At 46.9% G+C, this 20,936-nt stretch overlaps 4 protein-coding genes across 6 annotated transcripts; 3 read left to right on the top strand and 1 right to left on the bottom strand.

Annotated features, from left to right (window-relative positions):
- The first annotated feature begins 38 nt into the window (after nt 1-38).
- rpusd1 (RNA pseudouridine synthase domain containing 1) lies at nt 39-2,527 on the top strand. Of its 2 annotated transcripts, none has more exons than XM_040191879.2 (6): nt 39-182; nt 585-808; nt 962-1,085; nt 1,169-1,271; nt 1,484-1,585; nt 1,756-2,527. In XM_040191879.2, exons 2-6 carry the CDS (start codon nt 621-623, stop codon nt 2,166-2,168), a joined length of 930 nt encoding a protein of 309 aa, XP_040047813.2. In that variant the 5' UTR covers nt 39-182; nt 585-620; the 3' UTR covers nt 2,169-2,527. The 2 variants fall into 2 exon arrangements, with proteins under 2 accessions (XP_040047813.2, XP_040047812.2); XM_040191878.2 differs by having other exon boundaries at nt 64-201.
- Nucleotides 2,528-2,634: 107 nt separating this feature from the next.
- Nucleotides 2,635-6,407, top strand: slc25a17 (solute carrier family 25 member 17). The gene is made up of 9 exons (XM_040191877.2): nt 2,635-2,865; nt 3,741-3,801; nt 3,879-3,945; nt 4,101-4,252; nt 4,375-4,491; nt 4,693-4,841; nt 5,506-5,601; nt 5,757-5,842; nt 6,075-6,407. The coding sequence occupies exons 1-9, from the start codon at nt 2,809-2,811 to the stop codon at nt 6,226-6,228; spliced, it is 939 nt and encodes a 312-aa protein (XP_040047811.1). The 5' UTR covers nt 2,635-2,808; the 3' UTR covers nt 6,229-6,407.
- A 69-nt stretch (nt 6,408-6,476) lies between these two features.
- Nucleotides 6,477-13,196, top strand: znf598 (zinc finger protein 598). 2 transcript variants are annotated; one of them, XM_040191875.2, is made up of 12 exons: nt 6,477-6,938; nt 7,899-8,011; nt 8,179-8,308; nt 8,906-9,117; nt 9,210-9,427; nt 9,520-9,613; nt 9,827-10,044; nt 10,226-10,304; nt 10,388-11,277; nt 11,373-11,538; nt 11,647-11,794; nt 11,948-13,196. In XM_040191875.2, the coding sequence occupies exons 1-12, from the start codon at nt 6,765-6,767 to the stop codon at nt 12,320-12,322; spliced, it is 2,817 nt and encodes a 938-aa protein (XP_040047809.2). In that variant the 5' UTR covers nt 6,477-6,764; the 3' UTR covers nt 12,323-13,196. The 2 variants fall into 2 exon arrangements, with proteins under 2 accessions (XP_040047809.2, XP_040047807.2); XM_040191873.2 differs by having other exon boundaries at nt 9,508-9,613.
- Nucleotides 13,197-13,622: 426 nt separating this feature from the next.
- syngr3a (synaptogyrin 3a) lies at nt 13,623-20,726 on the bottom strand. The gene is made up of 4 exons (XM_040191880.2): nt 20,355-20,726; nt 18,200-18,434; nt 17,693-17,838; nt 13,623-16,965 (listed from the first exon to the last, which is right to left on the bottom strand). The coding sequence occupies exons 1-4, from the start codon at nt 20,457-20,459 to the stop codon at nt 16,756-16,758; spliced, it is 696 nt and encodes a 231-aa protein (XP_040047814.1). The 5' UTR covers nt 20,460-20,726; the 3' UTR covers nt 13,623-16,755.
- Between the last annotated feature and the right edge of the window lie 210 nt (nt 20,727-20,936).

Below are 20,936 nucleotides of genomic sequence, written 5' to 3'. Positions count from 1 at the left end.
TCATAATAAACAAACGAAGAAGAAGAAGAAGAAGAAGTGTGGGCTGGTTACTGAAGGTGAGTTGACAGTCGCAGAATGATGACGCTCGCTGACAGATGCTCGTCGCACGCTGGTCTCAGAGCCGACACGAGCTAACCGCTGTTAGCAGCTTCTAAACCCAAAAAGATGAGCGGCTTCTACCAGTCAGCATCCCGTTACTCGGTTTGAAACGTGTTGTTGTGTTGCATTTACGCTGTGTGTGTGTGTGTGTTATGTTTGTTTCATGAGTGGTCGCTACCGTTGTATTCAGAATCCACCTTCTAGTTAACGTTAATTAAACTGGTAACACATTTGTTCAAGTTCCATAGCTTACATATAACGTTATTTCATAATGTGACTGATCTATTATTGCATGACTAGAACTTACCTTGAACACCAAAGCATCAGTAATAGTAATGCAACCATGTGTTAGTATGAAAGCGCATACATTCCAGAAAATACTTTCAATAGCTTTTAACAGTTTTAAAACGATATTCCTACTGGAGACAAAGGTTCTTTGCAATGAAATACAGTATAAAAATCAAGACAACAACTTTGTCCCGCAGGGCCGGATGTATTGTGCGAGTTAAACGCCGCACACGATGACCACAGCGACCGCCAGCCTGGAGAGCCTGCGCGTGCTGCACCACAGCGATGACTACATCGTGGTGGACAAGCACTGGGACATCCGCATCGACAGCAAGATGTGGTACGAGAAGCACACCGTGCAGGCGCAGCTCCTGCACCGTTTCCCTCAGCTGGCGGACCCCAGCACCTACTACGGATTCAGGTGTGAATCCCACGAGCGCCTCATTACATTACATTACATGTCATTTAGCAGACGCTTTTATCCGAAGCGACTTACAATGAGCGCCTCGGGTCACACGCATCGCGCAGATGAAGATCGATGGTCTCATTGTGTTTGTTTCCCGCTTCCTAAAAGGTTCTGTCATCAGTTGGACTTCTCCACCAGCGGGGCTCTGTGCGTCGCCCTCAACAAGGCCGCCGCCGGCCGAGCTTACCGCTGCTTCAAGGACCGCTCCGTCACCAAAGCCTACCTCGCCCTGGTATGAAACATGGCCCAGTCGTGAACTCAACAGAGCCTGCACGTGACGAGGGAATTAAAAGTAAACATGCAGGTGATTCCCAGGTTCGTGGACGGGTGGAGGAAGAGACGCAAACCTTGGACTTCCCCATCGGCAAGAACTCATCAGAGGGGAAGACGCACATGATGTGTACTGAGGGAACAGAAGGTGTGTGTGTGTTTTTTTTAACATATTATACTTTTTTTTTTTTTATTCTTGACTGGAAACCCCACACAGTTCACAAAAAGTCAAAACATTGACAGAGGTAAAAACTAATATTCACCCGTGGAGTTTATTAGTGATGGAAATGAATAGTTGAATGATGATTAATGCTTTGGACGATTTAACTATAGACTTTATTTCCTCGCTGATCTCGCTAGGTTGTGAGAACCCGAAGCCTTGCCAGACGGAGCTGACGGTGTTGGAGTACGGATTGTACGATGGAGACTCTGTCACCAAGGTGCTCCTGCAGCCAGTCACCGGTAACGTTCCTCATCTGCTTCGTGCGATGTGTTTGCCAATATTATTTGTGGGCATAAAGATGAAGACAACGGCATATGTTCATATTTGATATTAAGATGAAAGATAAAGAAGGGAGTGAGATCACTCGCAATGCTGCAAATTAATTACAAAATCTTATCCTCCCGTTCAGGCCGAACACACCAGTTAAGGGTTCACTGCAGCGCAATTGGCCACCCCATCGTGGGGGACTTCACCTACAGCTCTGGAGCGGATGCCGCCCCGTACCGCATGATGCTGCACGCACACCTCCTGCACATTCCGCTGGACCCTGAGCCCCTGCTGGTCTCCGCTGGAGACCCCTTTCTCCCGGCGGCGGATCCCAAGTGGCTTCCGCAGCGCTCATTACGGACTCTGGCGGCCACCGTGGAGGCGCTGCTGGAGCGCAGGGTGGAGGAGGGCAGGAAGATCAAAGAGGAGAGGAGAGAGCGGGCGAGACGGGAGGAGGAGCGGAGGACGAGACGGCGGGAACAGAGGATTGAGGAGGAGAGCGAGGAGCAGAGGGCACAGTGTCAGGAGTGGCTGAGGGAATGGGCCGGGGATTGATTTATTGTTGTGTGTTTTAATTAATTTGATCTGTTTACTAATGATGGTCACGTTGAGCGTGCATGCTCCATGTCACTGACCGCCCCCGTGGCATTGAAGTGGCATACACAGAAGTAAACCTAGAACCTTAATAACCTGGCAAAGTTCATTTTAGAAGAGACGTGTGAGCATGTAAGCTGCTGCTTTCTGATACAATTGAACAACTGAGCTGTGTTGTCACATTCAGTACATGGCTGTAACATGCATACAAACATTTTAACCTACTATATATGTTTTTTTGTCATTTTATTATTATTTTACTGCTTTCAATAATACTGTTTCCAACATAAATAAATCTCTATAGAATGAAATGCTAAATATGACAAACGAAAGAACGATTTGTATTTACCAAAACAACCCTAAATCCCTCCTTATGTGGATCCCGCACATATTCTCTTAGAGGCAAAACGGGTAGAATGACTCCATTACCCATGATGCCCCTGTGTTAAGTAGCTAAACGTCAACGAGTCAGCCGCAAGGAAGCGACACATTGAAAACAGCGACTCTTCAACTGCTGTTTTGTTTTAGTAACACGAGTTTTACTAAGTCGACGCCGGGTTCATTGGAGGTTGGAGGCATACAATAATTATCTTCCTTAAAAATGAGCTTCGCGGTCTTCTCGTATGAGGGGTTGGTTCACGCCGTATCAGGAGCGATGGTAAGTTAGCTTCAAGTTCACTGTTGATCTAACGCTATGTGATCGATGGTGGCAGTAGCTATGGCTGATTAGCTCGTACATTCATTCTTCAACATTCGTTCAACGTCCCGGTGTTTTAGAGCCGATAAACCGGTAAACCTGGGAAGATTTCAAATGTTTACACCACCGTTTTAAGTCGTTCATTTGTTGTATTTGGCATTAACGGTGTAATCGTGTAGGAACTGACTTCAAAATAAGAGCCATGTTCCAGTTCAGATAAATGTAACCAAATGAATGAATGACGAATTATGGATAATAATTATTTCCGCATGCAACCTGTTTCTCAAGGAAATGTAGTTCCAATACCTTTTCTCAATTGTATTAAAAAAAGAACACATGATTGAATGAAGGGCTTTCATTTTGAAATCCGACGTTGGAACCTCCTTTCTCTGTGTGACACCTCGAGGTGGCAGCCAGCAACCTGTGGTGAAACTATTTTATAACTGTACCATTTCCTTTAACATCTTGTTTTAAAATAGAGAAATCAAGTATATTTATTTTTTATTCATATATTTGGATAAGTTTAAACATGATTAGAATAATTTTCTTTTGCATGCAGTAGTTATTATTAGTTTATTTTAATTACATTTATTGCTAATTTGTTTAAGATATACAGAGTTATTTACTGTGTTTTTAAAATGAATGTGACATGTGACATGTCTTATCACGTTAACCGGCCCTTGGCTCTTATTTTGAAGTCAGTTCCTACACGATTACACCGTTATGCCTCCTACGTATGAATTTAATTGAATTCAGTTTCGGTGTAAGACTTTTTCCATATTGAACAAAAAAGGCACCACATCTCTTCCCTGTAATCTGACTGTAGCCTGTTTTAGGGAAGTGTGACTGCCATGACAGTGTTCTTCCCTCTCGACAGTGCGAGACTGAGGCTTCAAGGTACAGTTTTATTTACATTATCATATTGATTAATGTAACGTTATCACTAAAAACAACTTGTTTGCTTTTGTGTTCAGTGGATGAAAACAGGAGAGCCAAATCAACGCCAGCCATTCTGGCAGAAATTATCAAAGAAGAAGGACTGTGAGTGAAAAAATGTTGGACTTGAAAGTTTTTAAAGTATTAGTTTAATGACCAAATTTGTGTAATTACACAAACACACACGTCACAATCACCTCACACAACTCCAACCAACAGAGATGTTGGGCATGTCCCTGTGTTTGCTGTCCCTCCTGCAGATCAGCCATGTACAGAGGTTGGTTCCCAGTCATCTGCAGCCTGTGCTGCTCCAACTTCGTCTACTTCTACTGCTTTCACAGCCTGAAGGCCGGCTGGCTGAAGGGAAAGCAGTCGACGGCAAGCACCGACCTCGTCGTAGGCTTTGCCGCAGGTAAAACCGACATTTTAATCATCATAAAAACCTTGTTTTATTGACTCAGGACATGAAAGTCCTTCACATCTCAAAGCGGAGTCTATTTCTTCTGTTTTGTTGGTCTGCCTTCTCGTTTCCAGGTGTTATAAACGTGCTGCTTACTACTCCCTTGTGGGTTGTCAACACCAGGCTGAAGCTTCAGGGTTCCAAGTTTCGCAATGCACACATACGACCCACCAACTACTCTGGCATTCTGGGTAAATGCACATGTGATTTGGTGTTTTTGGTTGGTCTGTCCGTCCTGTCCATCATATCAGCAACGCCTGGAGGGAATTTCTTGATAATCGGCCAAACGCCGACTTATTATCCTTCCTTTTTTTTCATGGGGATGAGAAGGCTTGCACATAAAACCTATCAAATGGTAATTAATTAAAGGCTAATCTGCTGTTTTATGGCAGATTCATTTGCTCAGATCGTCCGCGGTGAGGGCGTGGGAGCTCTGTGGAACGGGACCCTCCCGTCTTTGCTGCTCGTGCTGAACCCCGCCATCCAGTTCATGATCTACGAAGGCCTGAAGCGGCAGATGAGGAGAGGCCTTCTGAGGGAGGTGAGTGAAGGACAGAGGGAGGGAAAGTACTGATGAGGAATGTTTGAACGTGACAATATAATGTTATTATTATTCATCATCATTGTTACAAGAGATCTGGACAATTTTGCGATGGTCAACAAATGAATTGCATTGACGTTGGGATTTTAACCTTGGGATCCGCCATCAACGTTTGATGTCAACACTACGTTGGCATCAAACTTTTCTGGTAGTGCATGATCAAATGTGAATTGAAATTACTTTTAGATAACATGAGAGCAAAACAATAGAATAGAAACACATAGAATTGATATGATCTATTATCAAAATACATTCATGTTGCAGGTAAAAAGAAGCGTGAAATATTAATAATACAATAAATGAATAAACACATATTTTGAAACAAATTCCTAAGAGAAGAGAAGAGAAGTGGAGGGGAGTCACTGCAGCTCATCCCGTCATCTGGATGGCTTAACACGGAAAACGCAGTAATTCCCTCCACGTGATTTTTGTGTGACTCCTTTTGGCTGAGCAGGTGCTTTCACACTTTGTGGGTCCACCTGATGGACAAATGTTCTAGTGAGTGTCACTTATTCACCTCACTGGTTAGTACGTACGAGAAGCAAACTCCTCAGACCTTCAGGCTTCCAATGTTCCTCTAAATTTCTCATCTTGCTCCTCCAAGCTGTCATCTGTCGAGGTCTTCATCATCGGCGCAGTTGCCAAAGCGGTTTCCACCATCGCTACGTACCCGCTTCAGACTGTACAGTCCATTCTCAGGGTGGGTTGTATGCGTATTTTGTTACGCGTGTGCTTTATTTTGTAAGTGTGTATATTTGAAACCCGCCACATAGTTTTGCCTCATTCTTATACAAATAAGAGCTTGTGTGCTATCAGGATCAGTTATAACACAGAGCAGTTGTTTTTCCCCTACAGTTTGGTCAGTTCAGCGAGTCCGCGGTCGAGTCAAAGCTACGGTCCAGCCTCCGAACCATCAAGTGTCTGCTGGTCAACAGAGTCAGGCGAGTGCACACAAACCCGTTCAATTTGGTCGACACTTATGGATCTGTTTAAGTTCCTGTGTTCAGATTCAGCTCATAATGCAAATAGGAAGAATGCATCAGACTTTTGAATTAGGAGGAATTTGTAGCTTTTGTGTGTACACACAGATCGCTAAATAATAAAATGTTAAAAAGACTTCCCACCACTGGAGATAATGACGTGTTGTTTTTTAACCCTGGTTTCCATCCATAGGACGTATGGCATGTTGGGTCTGTTTAAAGGCCTGGAAGCCAAGCTGCTGCAGACGGTGCTGACAGCCGCACTCATGTTTCTTCTCTATGAGAATATTGCCAGCTGCACCTTCAGAGTCATGGGACTGAGCAGCAAGCAACACAAGAGACACTAGCTTGCTTCTCAACGATGGACGTTTGACCACATTAAAGCACGGACTGACTGTAGCGATCACTGCTTACTGAGGACTTTAACTTCTGGCAAAACTTGTACAAGTTTGTATCATGTCGGCGAATTTCTGATTGTGACCTCATCCCACAAATACTCTAACCAATAAAAAATGTCAAACTTAAATTCTTTTTTTTTGATTATTAAAAAAAAAAGAAGTGAATCTTAACATTTGCAACTGGCATCAAAATCCAGAATGTGCAGGAGACCCGTGTTAATAATACTTCAGCGTCAGCTATCGCCGGTGATCCTGTCCGGCACGCGCCTGGAGCCGCGCGGAGGACCCGCACTGACCCGCACACGCATGTGTTCCGCGCCGGAAGGAGGCTCGTCCATCCGCATGCTGTACAGATCTGCGGTTCTTCAGATCGGGTGACGCGGCCGCCGCAGCTCCGGCTTTTCACCATTACGTAATTAAACGCTCCAGCGCGGCTCTAGCTTGTAACAAATATCCCCGAAGTTGACTAGTGCCTTCTCACCACCATGGCTACAAGAACCGCTAAAGACACAGAGAAGCACTGCGTCCTGTGCGTCCAAGAGGTCGACATCTTCGCGTTGGGGAAATGTGACCACCCGGTTTGTTACCGCTGCTCCACCAAAATGAGGGTGCTGTGCGACCAGAAGTACTGCGCCGTCTGCCGGGAGGAGCTCGACAAGGTGCGTCTTCCGCCGCCACTCGGGCTCGGGGATGCCGCCTGGTGGTGCTAAGTAGGCCGCATCGTTCAGGCTGTCTTTTTAAAAAATGTTTTTATAATGGACAAAATTAATCGGCGTGATTTAGTTTGATGACACCGTAGCTAGATTCATAATAAATAAAAAGGCAATGCTGGTAAACGGCGACCGGCGATGTCAACCAAGGGCTCAGGCTAACGTTTATTTCCTCCTCGCTGTCATTAGCGTGGCTAGCTGAGGTAGCTAGCGCTAACATTAGCAGGTTAGCTGGGGTAACGTCAGTTCCACCTCCAGGCGAATCCGTGTAGCTAGTTAGCTAACTAGTTGACAGTGTGCTCGTCCAACTGGGTTTATCTTTTCATTCAGGGAACTGTCACGTCTGCTGTCACCTCTCCAACACACCAATGGCTCAGCGGTGTTGGCTAGGTTGCTAACGTTAGCGTTTAGCTAAACTGTTCTGTCTAAACTGTGGAAAGTTAATCGGTGGCTGTGTGCTCGTCACCTTTTCCAATAGGACGTCGTTTCTTTAAAGAAAGTAAAGTTGGCTGCCGTCTGGTCTCTGCGTAACGCTTAGAAGAAGGGCCTCGCCACCTACCACTCCCTTTTTAAAAGTTACTTATGAGGGAGCAGTCAATTATGAAATGCAACCGGAGTATAAAGCTTTATAACGTTAGGTATAACCGGCTGTACAGGGCATCTATGACTGGGTTCCATACATGCCCTGCTTTGCCATAACCCCATAAGATACATTGGATCAGGTCTTTGTGACAGGGTCAGCATTTTAAGTGCCTTACTCTTTAGTAACAAGTACTGCTATGAAACCTGCCTCCACATAAACGTCATTTTTCCAACACTGCCATATGGCCTCATTATCCCTTCATTTAGCTCAAGGAGTATGTGTTGAATTGGTTGCTCAGCATGTTCTGACTGGCATGTTGTACACAGGTGGTGTTTGTGAAAAACCCGGAGGCCTTCTCATCTCTGCCCTTCCAGCAGTTCCCCTGTGAGAAGAAGTATGATATCTATTTCTGTAACGAGAAGATCTACGCCCAATACAGGTACTGCTCTGTCCTATTCACCTCTAGAGATGATTATGTTCTTTATAGACCTTGCTAATGTAGTATATTAAGTTTCCAAACGTGTCACCAAGACTTTTTCACATCAACGTTCAAAATCACTGTTTATTAGAAGAAGGAGCTCATTTTTTGTGTGTGTGTCGTATCAGGCGTCTGCTGTCTCCAGAGTGCCTCCGCTGTCCAGAGCCAAAGGTCTTCTCCAAGTACGAGGAGCTGGAGCATCACATGAGGAAGCAGCACGAGCTCTTCTGTTGCAAGCTCTGCTCAAAGCATCTCAAGGTACTTTCGCCCGCATCCAGCTAACACTCGTCAAAATGAATGCACTACGTAAGTGCGTTTAAACTGGATGAAATCATTTCTGGAGGGCAGAGAACAAACGGTAGATCTAAATAGATCCATGTCCATGTCAGCGCAGATGATTTGGTTCCCCTCGTCTCTCATCACGATAAATTAGATCTTGAGAAACAAGTTTTTTCTTTGTATTGCTAAAGATGTATATTCTTTGGGTAAAATTCTACGGTAACTAACTTTTCTGGTTAAAGAGTGGTTGCTGGTGACCTTGCCATGCCTAAAATCCTGCAAGCTTTCACTTAATTAGCTGTGTTCAAACTTTTAAGTCCCGAGCAGCATTGATGACATGTGATTTTGCTGTGTATCCTTGTTGATCGCCTGGTTGATGTTGCTGTTTATCTCTAATACCATTCGGTTTGTTGTAGATGTTCACACATCGCCAGCTTTGTTAGGAGAACGTCTAGTTTCTAACCCAGATTGGCGATAACTACTTTAGGTATAAATGAACTACATCACTGGGACCGGAGCATTTTGACGTTGTGTTATATCTGAACTTGTTCCCAACTACGACTACTCTCCCTCTAGATCTTCTCCCATGAGCGTAAATGGTACAACCGCAAGGAACTGGCCCGTCACCGAGCACACGGCGATCCAGACGACACCAGTCACAGGGGACACCCGCTCTGCAAGTTCTGCGATGACCGTTACCTTGACAACGATGAACTGCTGAAGCACTTGCGCCGGGACCACTACTTCTGCCATTTCTGTGACGCAGATGGTTCCCAGGAATATTACAGGTGTGTTGCAGCTGGAGGAACCCCAGGTGTTGACTGGCGTGTGGTGGCTGTAGTTTTGAGGCATTTGTTGACATCTTTATCTACGTCAACAGCGACTACCCGTACCTGAGCGAGCACTTCAGAGACAGTCACTATCTGTGTGAGGAGGGCCGCTGCGCCACAGAACAGTTCACTCATGCATTCCGTTCCGAGATCGACTACAAGGCCCACAAAGCTGCAGAACACAGCAAGAACCGAGCAGAAGCCCGACAGAACCGCCACATCGACCTGCAGTTCAACTACACTTCGAGACAAGGGCGGAGGAACGAAGGTCGGTGAACTTTGCATTGCCATGACGAGGTTGAAGGCAGTGAATGTGTACAATTAAATATATATATATATTTAAAACAGGCTTTTCCTCAGGCATGGTGTCGGGCGAGGACTACGAAGAAATGCGTCAGTCCCGAGGGGGAAGGGGAAGGATTCATGGGGGACAGAAGAGCTGGAGGTATTCCCGGTGAGTGCATTCATTTTTTTTTATAAGTACCGGCGAAGTGTTGTTGTTATCACGCCTTTCTCCAAACAAATGGCTGCATCAAATTGTCACAACTTCGTTTCTCTTCATTGAAATGTAGCATTTGAATGTTTTAGTAGCTGATAGAGTACATTTCCATTTAGTTCTCAGTCACTTTTGAAGCATATTTGCTTGAATGTGTGCTTTGCCTCGCAGAGAGGAAGAGGACAGGGAGGTGGCCGCTGCTATGAGGGCATCCATGGCAAAGCGAAGGCAGGAGGAGAGAGGAGCGATGCAGGAGAGGAGCGCTCCCAAACACTGCAGAGAGGAGAGGAGCGCTCCCAAACACTGCAGAGAGGAGAGGAGCGAGAGGGCAGAACCCGAGGAGCCCAAACACCGGACCGGACTCGTCAAACCAGTAACCAAACCTCCAGGTGAGAACGAGACATTTGTGTAGTCCGGGTGTGTTGTTTTCTGTGTTTACTATGTGGTGTAGTTACACATCGCTGCCCATGATAGTCTCATTCATAGTAAGTTCAAGTTGCATTATGGGATGGAAGTGAGTCAGCTGTCATCCTCAGCAGCTCAACTGTCACTCTGTTTTCTCTTCAACAGTACGAACAATGAAGAGCTCTAATCCAGGGGATGAAGAATACGACTTCCCAGCTTTAGGGGCCACATCTGCCCCACCCATGTAAAGTTTTACTTTTAACAGTACAAACTGAACACACCAAAGTGTGCTGATGTGTTAAATGTCTGTTGTCTTCCTCCCTCCAGTGTTAAGGCAGCTCCTGCCACGGTAACAGCAGCACATGCGGCTTTGAAGGAAGACGACTTCCCGAGCCTCTCGGCGGTATCTGTTGCGTCCCCCATGACCCCGGCTTACTCTGCCCAACCCAGGAAGACTTCCTCTTTCCACGAGGAGGATTTCCCCGCGCTCGTGTCCAAAATCCGGCCCCATAAGCATGCAGCTGGCACCAACTCCGCTTGGTCCAACCACACCGCAGTGGCTAAGCCCCAGGCTAACCCTCCTCCGCCCTCCAGACCTTCCCCTCCTCTCGCGGCCGTCTCCTCCGGCCCTCAGCTGCTCTCCTCCTCCTCCTCCTCCTCCTCCAACTCTTCATCTCTGCGGAGGAAAAAGAAGTTAAGGGAGAACGAAAAGGCAACGTCTAACCGGTCCCCGCCTTCCGACGATGACTCTAACGAAGGGCTGACGCAGCAGGAGTCCCGCCCGGTGCCCACCATGTTGGATATCTCCTCTCTGCTCACCGTCAAAGGAGGCAACGGCAAACCCTCCGCCAGGACCCCCAACCCCCCGAACCCGACGCCCATCCCCGATCCTTTCACCCCTAAAGCCAGCAAGAAGAAAAAACAGCAGAAGACCACGGCCGTTCCCCTTACGTCCGCGTCTTCGATGTCGGGCACGGCGCAAACTGTGAGCGCCGTCTCCGTGGAAACGGCGGCGCAGAAGGAGAACGTCCCAGAGAAGAGTTGGAACAAACCGCCCCCCAGTGCTGTGACGCTGAGTGGGTTGGCTAACGGCCACACTGAAAAGGCCCCGCCCATTAGTAAGGAGGCAGTGGCGACGACCCTTCATCCCAAAGCAGACCCCCCTCTGAAGGAGGAGGAGGAGTTTCCTGCGCTCATGACCAAGAACCCCCCACCAGGTACACAATGTCCATCTATTGTCTTGTAGGATTTTCTATTTTACTCTGCTTATATTTGTTGCTCACTACGACGTATCAAACCTTCCATCTCTCAGGCTTCAAGTCGTCTTTCCCGCTGAAGGCCTCGGCTCCGCCGCCGGCCTCCGTCATGCCCCCCCCTCCACCCGGCCTTGGAATCTCAGCCCCTAAACCTCCCCCTGGATTCACTGGGATCCCCCTCAACAGCAACGTGGTGGAGCCGGCTCCGTCCGCAGTCAACCCGTGAGACCGTCTCCCTTTTTAACACACACTCTCTCTGTTGGTTCGTTTGTACCTCACGAGGCCCAAACTCGCCTGATATGTTTTATTATTATCCTCGTCATGTCCCAGGCCCCCCAAACCGTCGAGCAGTGGTTACCTGGTGCCAGACGACTTCAACCAGAGGAACCTGGAGCTGATCCAGTCCATTAGGAAGTACCTCCACAACGATGAGTCAAAGTTCAACCAGTTTAAAAACTACTCTGCACAGTTCAGACAGGTAAAATACGAGGTTTCTGGACTCCACTCTCATCCACAGGGACTCAAACATTGTAGGAGCTTTAGCTGCGGATAAAAAAAATCTGATTTAATGCCTCAAGTCCTGAGGCCCCGAGTAAATGCAGAAAGCTTCCTCCTCCTCCTTTGTTTCCAGAGTGTGATATCGGCGGTCCAGTACCACAGCAGCTGTAAGGACCTCCTCGGAGAGGACTTCAACTGCATCTTCAACGAGCTGCTGGTGCTCCTGCCGGACACCGGCAAGCAGCAGGAGCTCCTGACCGCCCACGGCGACTGCAAGGCGCTGGAGAAGCAGTCGGGCGCCGGAGGAGGACGGAAAAACAAGAACAAGAAGAACGCCTGGCAGATGCCGACCACCATGGCCAACGCGGCCGCCGAGCTGGACTGCCAGGTCTGCCCCACCTGCAGACAGGTGCTCGCCCCGAAAGACTTCAACTCCCACAAGACCCTGCACGTCCGGGACAGTGAGGACTTCCCTTCCCTGCAGTCAATCAGCCGTATCATCAGCTAGCCTTTTGTTTTGCCACCCTGGGCTCATTTTTCAGTTGGCTTTCGGTGTTTTAATTAATAACGGGGGATCAAGTTGATGAGCTTGTGTTGAAACACACGGGGCTGCTGCATCATCTCGACTCCTTGCATCCTTTCGAGGACGTCTCCAGCTGGCACTGGCTGCGGCAGCGTGGGTCTGAGCACACCTGCCGGTTTATTTAATGCAGGAGGGGGCAGGAGCCAAGGCTTTAGTTTTTTCCCCTCGCTTGAAGACCAAATGTATCATGTTAACGTGGAGGCTGGTGATTTGTGGGGGGGGGGCTTGCTCAAATTACAAAATAAACACAAACATGATCGGTTTAACTTTATAGCAGCATATTCATTTAAGGGCTGCAGTTTGAGTGGATTGTTCCTGTTGTGAATGAGGGGGTGACAGGAAGTGCGCTGCATTGGAACAAATTTGGGATCACAGTTTGAATCTCTGTACGATGTTTTCGTTGACGTTTATTGGCTGAAAAGCTGTAATTTGTTTTTCAGTGACGTTGCACAAATTTTCAAATGGAAACTACATGGAACTAAATTATGAGCGATGGTCCTTTGCATGTTTTCAAAGTTATGTTCAAATAATATATTACTTTTTAGGATCAGGGTGTCCATGAGATGTTACCAGAAGCTATTTATAGTCAAGGCTACAGGTTTGTTCCAGTATACATTTTGTTCTGATTCCTCGTGAAGAAATTACTGTAGTGATCATGTTTACGAATCAAAATTCTCAACTCTCTCTGCCTCCGTTTCAACAAACCGGGAATGTTGTGTGAGTAAAACTCTCACAAACAAACACACACACACACACACAGCAGCTTACTTTCTGCTCCAATAAAGCTGTCTGTGCCACACAGTGTGTGTCTGTATCTTTGTACGGTGTGAGTGTTTGTGATGTGGATGTTGTCATTTCTGTGTCCATAAAACCAACCGCATCTTTGAAATCTGCTGTTTTATGTTTAGTTAAATGCCTCTTAGGGAAAGTTAAGCTGACGCTGGAGTGTTGGACCTTAATATGGAGTCATTTTTGGCTAATAACAGGTTGTGACTATTGGCAGATGACTATGTCATGAATTCCTTAACTCGACCATACCAAGTATAATTGCTTTTATTGAGTTTGAACAAATGAATGAGTTCATAAGACTATTTGTCCGTTTCATATGTGAGAAGATGTTCTTGTTACAGATGATTCCCTAAAGGTTCATCGCCACGGGCAACGGGCCCTGCATCACCGTCGTGTCAGATCTCCAGAGGCAGCGACAGAAACAGGAAGTCCAAAAGCATGTTTTGTCTTTTATTGGAGTCAGACTGCAGCCCACAGACATCCAGGTATTAGACGGTGACACACATCTCTGTACACCTTCAGAACATAAAGAGCTCAGAGGAAACAGCACTCTGGAAATCAATGTTTGCTTGATTTGTTGGTCGATGACAGGGGGGATACATTTTCATTAATATTATATGGGGGAGAAATTGTAACATTCATGCAATGTATTATATCGATCACCTTTTTATAATCTCAGTCTAACTAAACAACAGCATGAAATCACAAACTTTGATTTTGGTGCCGGCGGCCCCGTTCAGAGCGATCAAAGTATTTCCAACAGAGAGCTCGTTCTAGTTAATAAATAATCATTATTTATGTTTTTATATGTTCAGTAGTACAGGACAAACCAGACCTTAGACAGCATCACACACAGGTTCCATTTACTTCAATAACGTACTGAACTTTACAACCAATACCACGGTAGTGCACATAGGCCAGAGCACAAAACATAGAGAATGCTTGTATTTTTATTATCATCTACCACAGAAGAGACCGAAACACTGAGAATAATAATACAACCTGACCTGACAGTACCCCAAATTACCCAGTAGTACCCCAGCAGTACCCAATACCACCATCAATAACCCGGTTTCACCTCATTACAGTCAACAGGTTACTAGCAGATTTATAGAAACTGACTGGCATTACTTTCACATTTTGGTTTCTCTTTTCCTTCTTTATGGTGACTTTATGGTGAGTTCACTGTCGTGGAGAATGTCTTTATATTCACATCATATGAGGATGAATCAAATGTTTTGTTATTAAATACACTTACTGGTACCAAACAATACCTGAAAGTATTTAACACTCATTCTGATTTTTTTCCTGAACCAAAATCCTAAAAGGAAATTTTACAGTTTCATCCCTAAGTTCAGATCATATACTCACATAACTATGCTGGCACAGTCCGGTGAATAAAATATTTTTGTAAAAAAAAAAAAAGTCGCGCTTGAAGTCCTCAACCGATTGGTTAACTTTGGTTTCCAAGACTCTAAAATGATCTTAATCATTTTAATACTCAGACTGCAGCAGACAGAAATTGGCCTCATATCCATTTGACTGCATCCATAATCTGCATTATCCCCTGATTATGATTTCAGACGGCAGGTAAAGAGCCATGGTTCCACCCTGCAGCACACGTGTGTGCGTGTGACCGGCTCGATCGTGAGGTCGAGATAACATCGTCGGATGAACAGAGAGTTCGGGCATAAAGTCTGGCTGGCCGCTCACATTTTGCAGAAACAACGAGTCGACTTTAAGAATGACGTAGTATTCAACATACGAGATCTATACAACAGTTCCATGCATTATTTCCATGATTACTTTAGTACTCTTGTCCCGTTGCTGCAGAGCTTCTCTGCTCTGATAACGCTGATAATATATTCAGCAGAAGGACGTTTTGTTTTAGTGGAAACGATTGAACTTAAACGCGTGTTCAGGAAAATAACTTTTCTGCACCACAAATTTGAACTTACTGGACATTTATCCTCATCCCCCCCCCCCAACGCGGCTCGCCTGCACGCTTTACACGTTCTCACTCACACACACACACACTAAAACTACAGTGGTTCACACGACGCGGGCCTGTCAGTGACCAATGTCCACCCGACCGTGTCCCCGTTACCATGGCAACAAATCCAGAACCGGCCTCCCGCGGAGGCAGAACAGCAGGATCGATGAATTAGCCGGCCAGAGCGATCCATTAAGGTCTTTCTTCCGCCTCTGACTGCACTAAACCCCCAATAACTCCCCCCCCCCCCCTCCATGGTTTGTGTTCACATAAAACAACACAGTCGTAATGTGACAGAAGACACCGATAAGGACACAGGGCAGTTTTGCAGCTTCTAAAAAACGTAAACAAACACGCAACCGAGGACACTGTCTCATATCACGGACTACACACATTCCCTGGTCCCGTGGGACGGGTTAAGGGCCCCTGAGCGCGCACACGCAAAGCCCCCCACCTCTATGGTGGGTATTGTGTCCCTTTCTAGTTGTTTTGCATCTCTTTGTGGTCATTTTGAGTCTTTCTTCTGTCTCTTTTATGGTCGTTGTTTGTCTCTTTTGCTTTGTGATCTTTTTGCGACTGTTTGGCCCTTCCAGTAACCCATTCATATCTGGCACAGAAAAATAACTTTGATTTACCTTTTGATAAACCTGGAAAATGTCTGGCCCCTCCTTTTAAAACAATTCTTACATTACGTCAAGGAAGACCATACAAACCAATACTTATTTCATATAAATGCGAAACAATAAATGTGAAAAGATCTGTTTGATTAAGATACAACTTCTACATCGTGCAAACGTTCACCAGGAAAGCTCAAAGTCAGATCCACTATTTTTCGTTTTGAAATTTGCCCGAGATTTGTTGGTGCAAGTGATTTGAGACAGTGCCCGAGGTTGGTGTACCTGCAGTACAGTAAACACCTTCCCACAGACCTACGTGACAATGTGAGATATTGCACTTAGTCATTGTTGTTTTTCCGGCATGTGAAAATCTACTGAAATGAAGTCACTGTCTGAGACACACAGCACAGCATGGCACTTGGTCGATCTCCAAGTTCGTAAACATGCAGATTCGACACACATCTTCACTTTTTAACAGACCAGACCGCACTGTAGCAACAAAACATACATCATTCCCCGTACTGTTGGCCATGACATTTGCACACTTAGATGAACGAGAGAATGGGATGGAGGTGCTGTGTGTGAGTGCATTCTGCACTATTCTTTTTGACTTAACACTCGGAGGCGGAATCCTAAATCTCATGATCTCTGTTTTGTTTTGGGGGTTTTTTGTCTAAATTTCTCATATTCCCCTCTTTTTTTGTTTTCCTCTCACACAAGAGGACGCTGGATTTGAGAACGATTCGAGTTTAATATACAGGGCAAGAGAGGTGCAGAGTGTTGAGGAAGGAAGGAAAGGGAACGAGACGAGGGAACAAAGAACAAGAGGCCTTTTTTCTCTCTTTTCTCTACAATTGAAAACTCAGCCCAGAACAACTGCAGGTGAAACATCACAGAAAGCACATTTTCTGTCACTTTCCTCTCATCCGTCTCCCGACCTTCCGCGTCCGCCGCCCCGTCTAGTAAATGGGAACCTGGTAGGTGGGCGCCGCGTTGCTCTCGGTGAAAGGCGGGCTCTGGTAGGTCTCTGAGGCCTCGGCGGTGACGCCTACGGGCGAGTTGGAGGGGTACGGCTGGGTGGGGGCGCCGCCGTCCATGTGCTCCGTGGTGAACAGAGTCATGTCGGTGCCGAGCAGATACTTCTGGACCGCACGCACCGTCAGCCCGGCCTACAGGGGAGGGAGGGGGGAATCAAAATGAGGGCCCCAAGCAGCCGGTTAGCTTAGCTTAGCATTAACGAAATGCCACCAAAACGCCAGGGAAGTTACCGCTCTGAACCAACGATCCGGCACACGACCCCCTTTAAGATGGCGAATTCTGGCTGTTATTCACATATGACTTAACAAACAAGACATAAAGAGCTTATTGGAAAGCTGAAAACATAAATAATGTTTTGTTCTATAATATAAGAATCGTCGATAAATACTGATGCCGCTAACAGTTGAATGAGAAAACCGAACGCTGTTGTGCCGGCAGCCTCGTTGAGTGATGTCATGTGATCGTGGTGCTTAATTCATGTTAATTCATAGCCTAACATCAGCATTTTACTCCTGCAGATTGCATTAAAGCTTGAAATTAAATGTTCTTGCTGAAAACAACTTGTAATTATCACGATCCACTGCTCATTTTCTGCAATAATCCAAAGTAAAACTGGTGCGATGCTAAATTCTGTGATTGGCCTCCAACAAACGGTTACTGTCTAGTTTGAGAAAGTATTCAAAGTTATTAAGGGTTGAGGAATAATAAAGCGATGCTGAGGAAAGTAATCACACTTCTGATCTAATGATGCTTCATATTCATCGTTCTGTAAAGCTTCAGGGAAGCGCCGGCCCGTCAGCTCCCTCCTGAGCCGCCACTACACATAAAACGTCATCTTCTCTGAATGTGTGTCCTCACCCAGGTGATGATGGAGAAGAAGGAGAAGGCGATGGCCGCCCGGGCCGCGTCCGCCCCCTGGTTGAGTGGCAGCTCGTCGGCCGTGGTTTCAGACCACTGATTGGCCAGGAAGCAGAAACCTACGAAGAACAGGAAGGTCCAGGCGCCTGTGGGGAACCGGTGGAGCAGAGACACCCAGTTACACGACAGAACCGGACTTTGTTCCCTTTTCTTTTTGCCGGAGATTAAAGGCGCTCTCGTTTTCTCTGAAGCCTTTTTGCGTCGGGTTTCGCTTCTCTATAGTGGTGCAACAAAGCAGTCATCTGAAACAAACCAGCCGGGCCTAGTCGGACTAATTTGTCGTACCGTTTTTTGGGGAAACCCCCGCCTTTTGATTCCTGCCGATTAGCCGTAAATCACAGACTGATGTCAGAATCGACTGGGATTTATCGGAGTGATCGGTAAGAAACACACACAGTCTTACAAGAAACATAACAGGCGTGTGAACACGACGGAAACGCTCCTCACCCGAGAAGCCGATCTCGAGCATTATGGCCTTCTTCCTGTCCTTGACGGAGCTGATGGAGGAGAACTTGTAGTCCAGCATGAAGAAGAAGGAGCAGGCCAGCAGGCCCACCAGGCCCACGAACACGCCGTAGTTGCAGGCGTCCGCGTTCCTGTTGAAGACGCAGTGGAGGCGCTCGCTGCCCAGGTTGACGTAGCCCTCGTTCACGATGGAGGCAAAGACCACCAGGGAAAATATCTGTGGACGGCGGGAAACTGTTATGGGACATTTTTTCCTCGCTGTGAAACGGGCTGAGGCGGCGCTGCAGCGCGGCGTCCCTCCGAGCACGCTCAGACCGGAGGCATTAACCTAATTTCCCCTCTTTGTCTCGGTGTGGCTGAAGATCAGGAGTCGTCCTGCGGTGTGTGTGTGTGTGTGTGTGTGAGGGGAATGTTGCCATAACTTTAAGCTATAAAACTATTTGTTCCCTTGTTGTTGTTTTTATGAATGAGACTCTTCTTCAGGGGCGAATGTGTTCATCTCTTTGGCTTCGTACCTCAGTCTGAGCGAACACACTGATCAGCTGACTGACTCTGGGTGGCAGAACAGGGCCATGTGACACACACACACACACACGAGCAGTAAAGCACCCACACTCGGGGGGTTTCGGTCATGTGATGGTGGACGATGGGATAATAACCTCACTTTGAAACACTCAAGTGCTCATGCATCAATGCACTTTCATCTCCAAACGAAAAAAGGAACATTATTCACCTATTTTTACTACAAGAGTAACTTTCCACATCTGTACTCTTCTTCTTTTCTTATTCAAAGGAAATTAAAGGTTTGAGTTTTAAAGTCACTAACTGCATTTAAGTCAAATCATTTACTTTACTTTATCACTTTACTACAGAATGTAAATTGTATAAATTTTTAAACCCCAGAATGGGGAACCGCTGGATTGAGCTTGTCAACCAGCTTTGTGAGCATCAGTGCTTTACAATGTAATAATTCCACATTTATTTTACAGTTTTACATCTTTCTGCTTTAAGGTGCAGCGAGGCTGCAAATTGCAACCAACTGAAACGTCCCACGTGTGCCAAGCGTGTTCGGACACAGAACTTAAAGAAAACGCAAAAAGCTCCTATTAAGTGCTGGTTTGTCCCTTTTGGTACTGTGGCAAGTAATCTAATTATAAAATTGAAAAATACACATTATATACCCACAAATAGAATAGGGCCTATTAGGCTGCACATTTCAGTTCATTACAAACCCAAACAATGTACTGCTCTTTTAAAGATACTTCTGAAATTACATGTTTGTAGTATTTTTGTAAGTAGTAAAAGATCTAATGACACTTGTTTAGCAAGTGATGCGTTACACTCAGACGGGTTTCAGCTACTTTAACCTTAAAACACGTTGGATGTGTCCAAACGGTCCGGAGGACGCGTCATGTGTCGGAATCACGCGCACCTCAGACCCATTAGGAAAAAGATATTGGACCGACGTCTCCTCCGCGGTGTAGTCCATAGATCCCCCCCCCCCAGCAGAAGGCCTTCTCCGTGTCACCCAAAGGTGCGTTACACCAAACGTCAGGGCGCCTCCGCGGCGCCGCGTGCGTAATGATGCGCGCGGACCAATCACGAGGTGGGGAGACGGACGACGACCGTATAGGGGAAGAATCAGCTAAATGTATCATATGTAGAGACGTACGATGTAAAACAACGTGACACGCACACGTTAAACAACGAGGTTGGGATTCAGACACGGACCGAAGGGATCAAACAGCCGCGGGCCGCAGACGTGATTTACATGATCGATGTGATTCATGTGAGAATCACAACGAACGACACGGCGGAGCAGGAGAGAATAGGTTGCTTCCTGCTCGGACCCCCCCGCGAGGACGTGTAGGGGAAAGGGTTTAGACCGTCAGGGTGTCAAGACAGCCTCGGTTACACCCTGCGCCCCTACCGACGCCCCCCCCCCGGTTCCCTCCGCACACCCGGCTCATCGGTTACCGCTGGATTTCTGGGGGGGGTCCGTGTTCGCAGTGAGAACACGTCACGGGTCTCGCGCTGCAACGACAACACAGACCCCCCCCCCCCCCCCACCCCCCCACACACACACACACAGACACACAGACACACACACACGGCGGTGCCGGGAGAAGAACCTCACCCAGGAAAGCACTCTGAGGATGGTCTGCGGCTGTTTGGCGAAGGTAATCGGGTCGATAGTGGACCCGGACCGGCCCGCTCCGAACGATCCCACTCCTCCGTCCATCTTCTCTCTCTCTCTCTCTCTCTCTCTCTCTCTCTCTCTCTCTCTCTCTCTCTCTCTCTCTCTCTCTCTCTCTCTCTCTCGCTCTCTCTCTCTCGCTCTCTCTCTCTCTCGCTCTCTCTCTCTCTCGCTCTCTCTCTCTCTCTCTCTCTCTCGCTCTCTCTCTCTCTCTCTCTCTCGCTCTCTCTCTCTCTCTCTCTCTCTCTCTCTGTGCGCTCCCGGCTCCGCGGCACGATGGATGCGCTGCTTCTCGCTGTAGTGAGGACTGGTCCAGCGCGCACGCGCACAGGCGCACGGGGACTGAGGAGGACGTGAGTGGGGGGCGGCAGGAACGGGGGGGGGGGAACATCGTGCCGTGCCCGACATTTTTTGCACAGAAATATTTTATATAAAATATAATAATAATAATAATAACATGGGAGATAAGAGATGAAAGAAACCGACTCACCGCGAGGCTGTTGGGTTTTATGGAGTTTTAAA

This window comes from Gasterosteus aculeatus, chromosome 11 (assembly GCF_964276395.1).
Source record: "Gasterosteus aculeatus chromosome 11, fGasAcu3.hap1.1, whole genome shotgun sequence".
NCBI classification, from domain to species: Eukaryota; Metazoa; Chordata; class Actinopteri; order Perciformes; family Gasterosteidae; genus Gasterosteus; species Gasterosteus aculeatus.
Note: the sequence above shows the minus strand (reverse complement) of the source record. Positions and strands in the feature narration are given on the sequence as shown.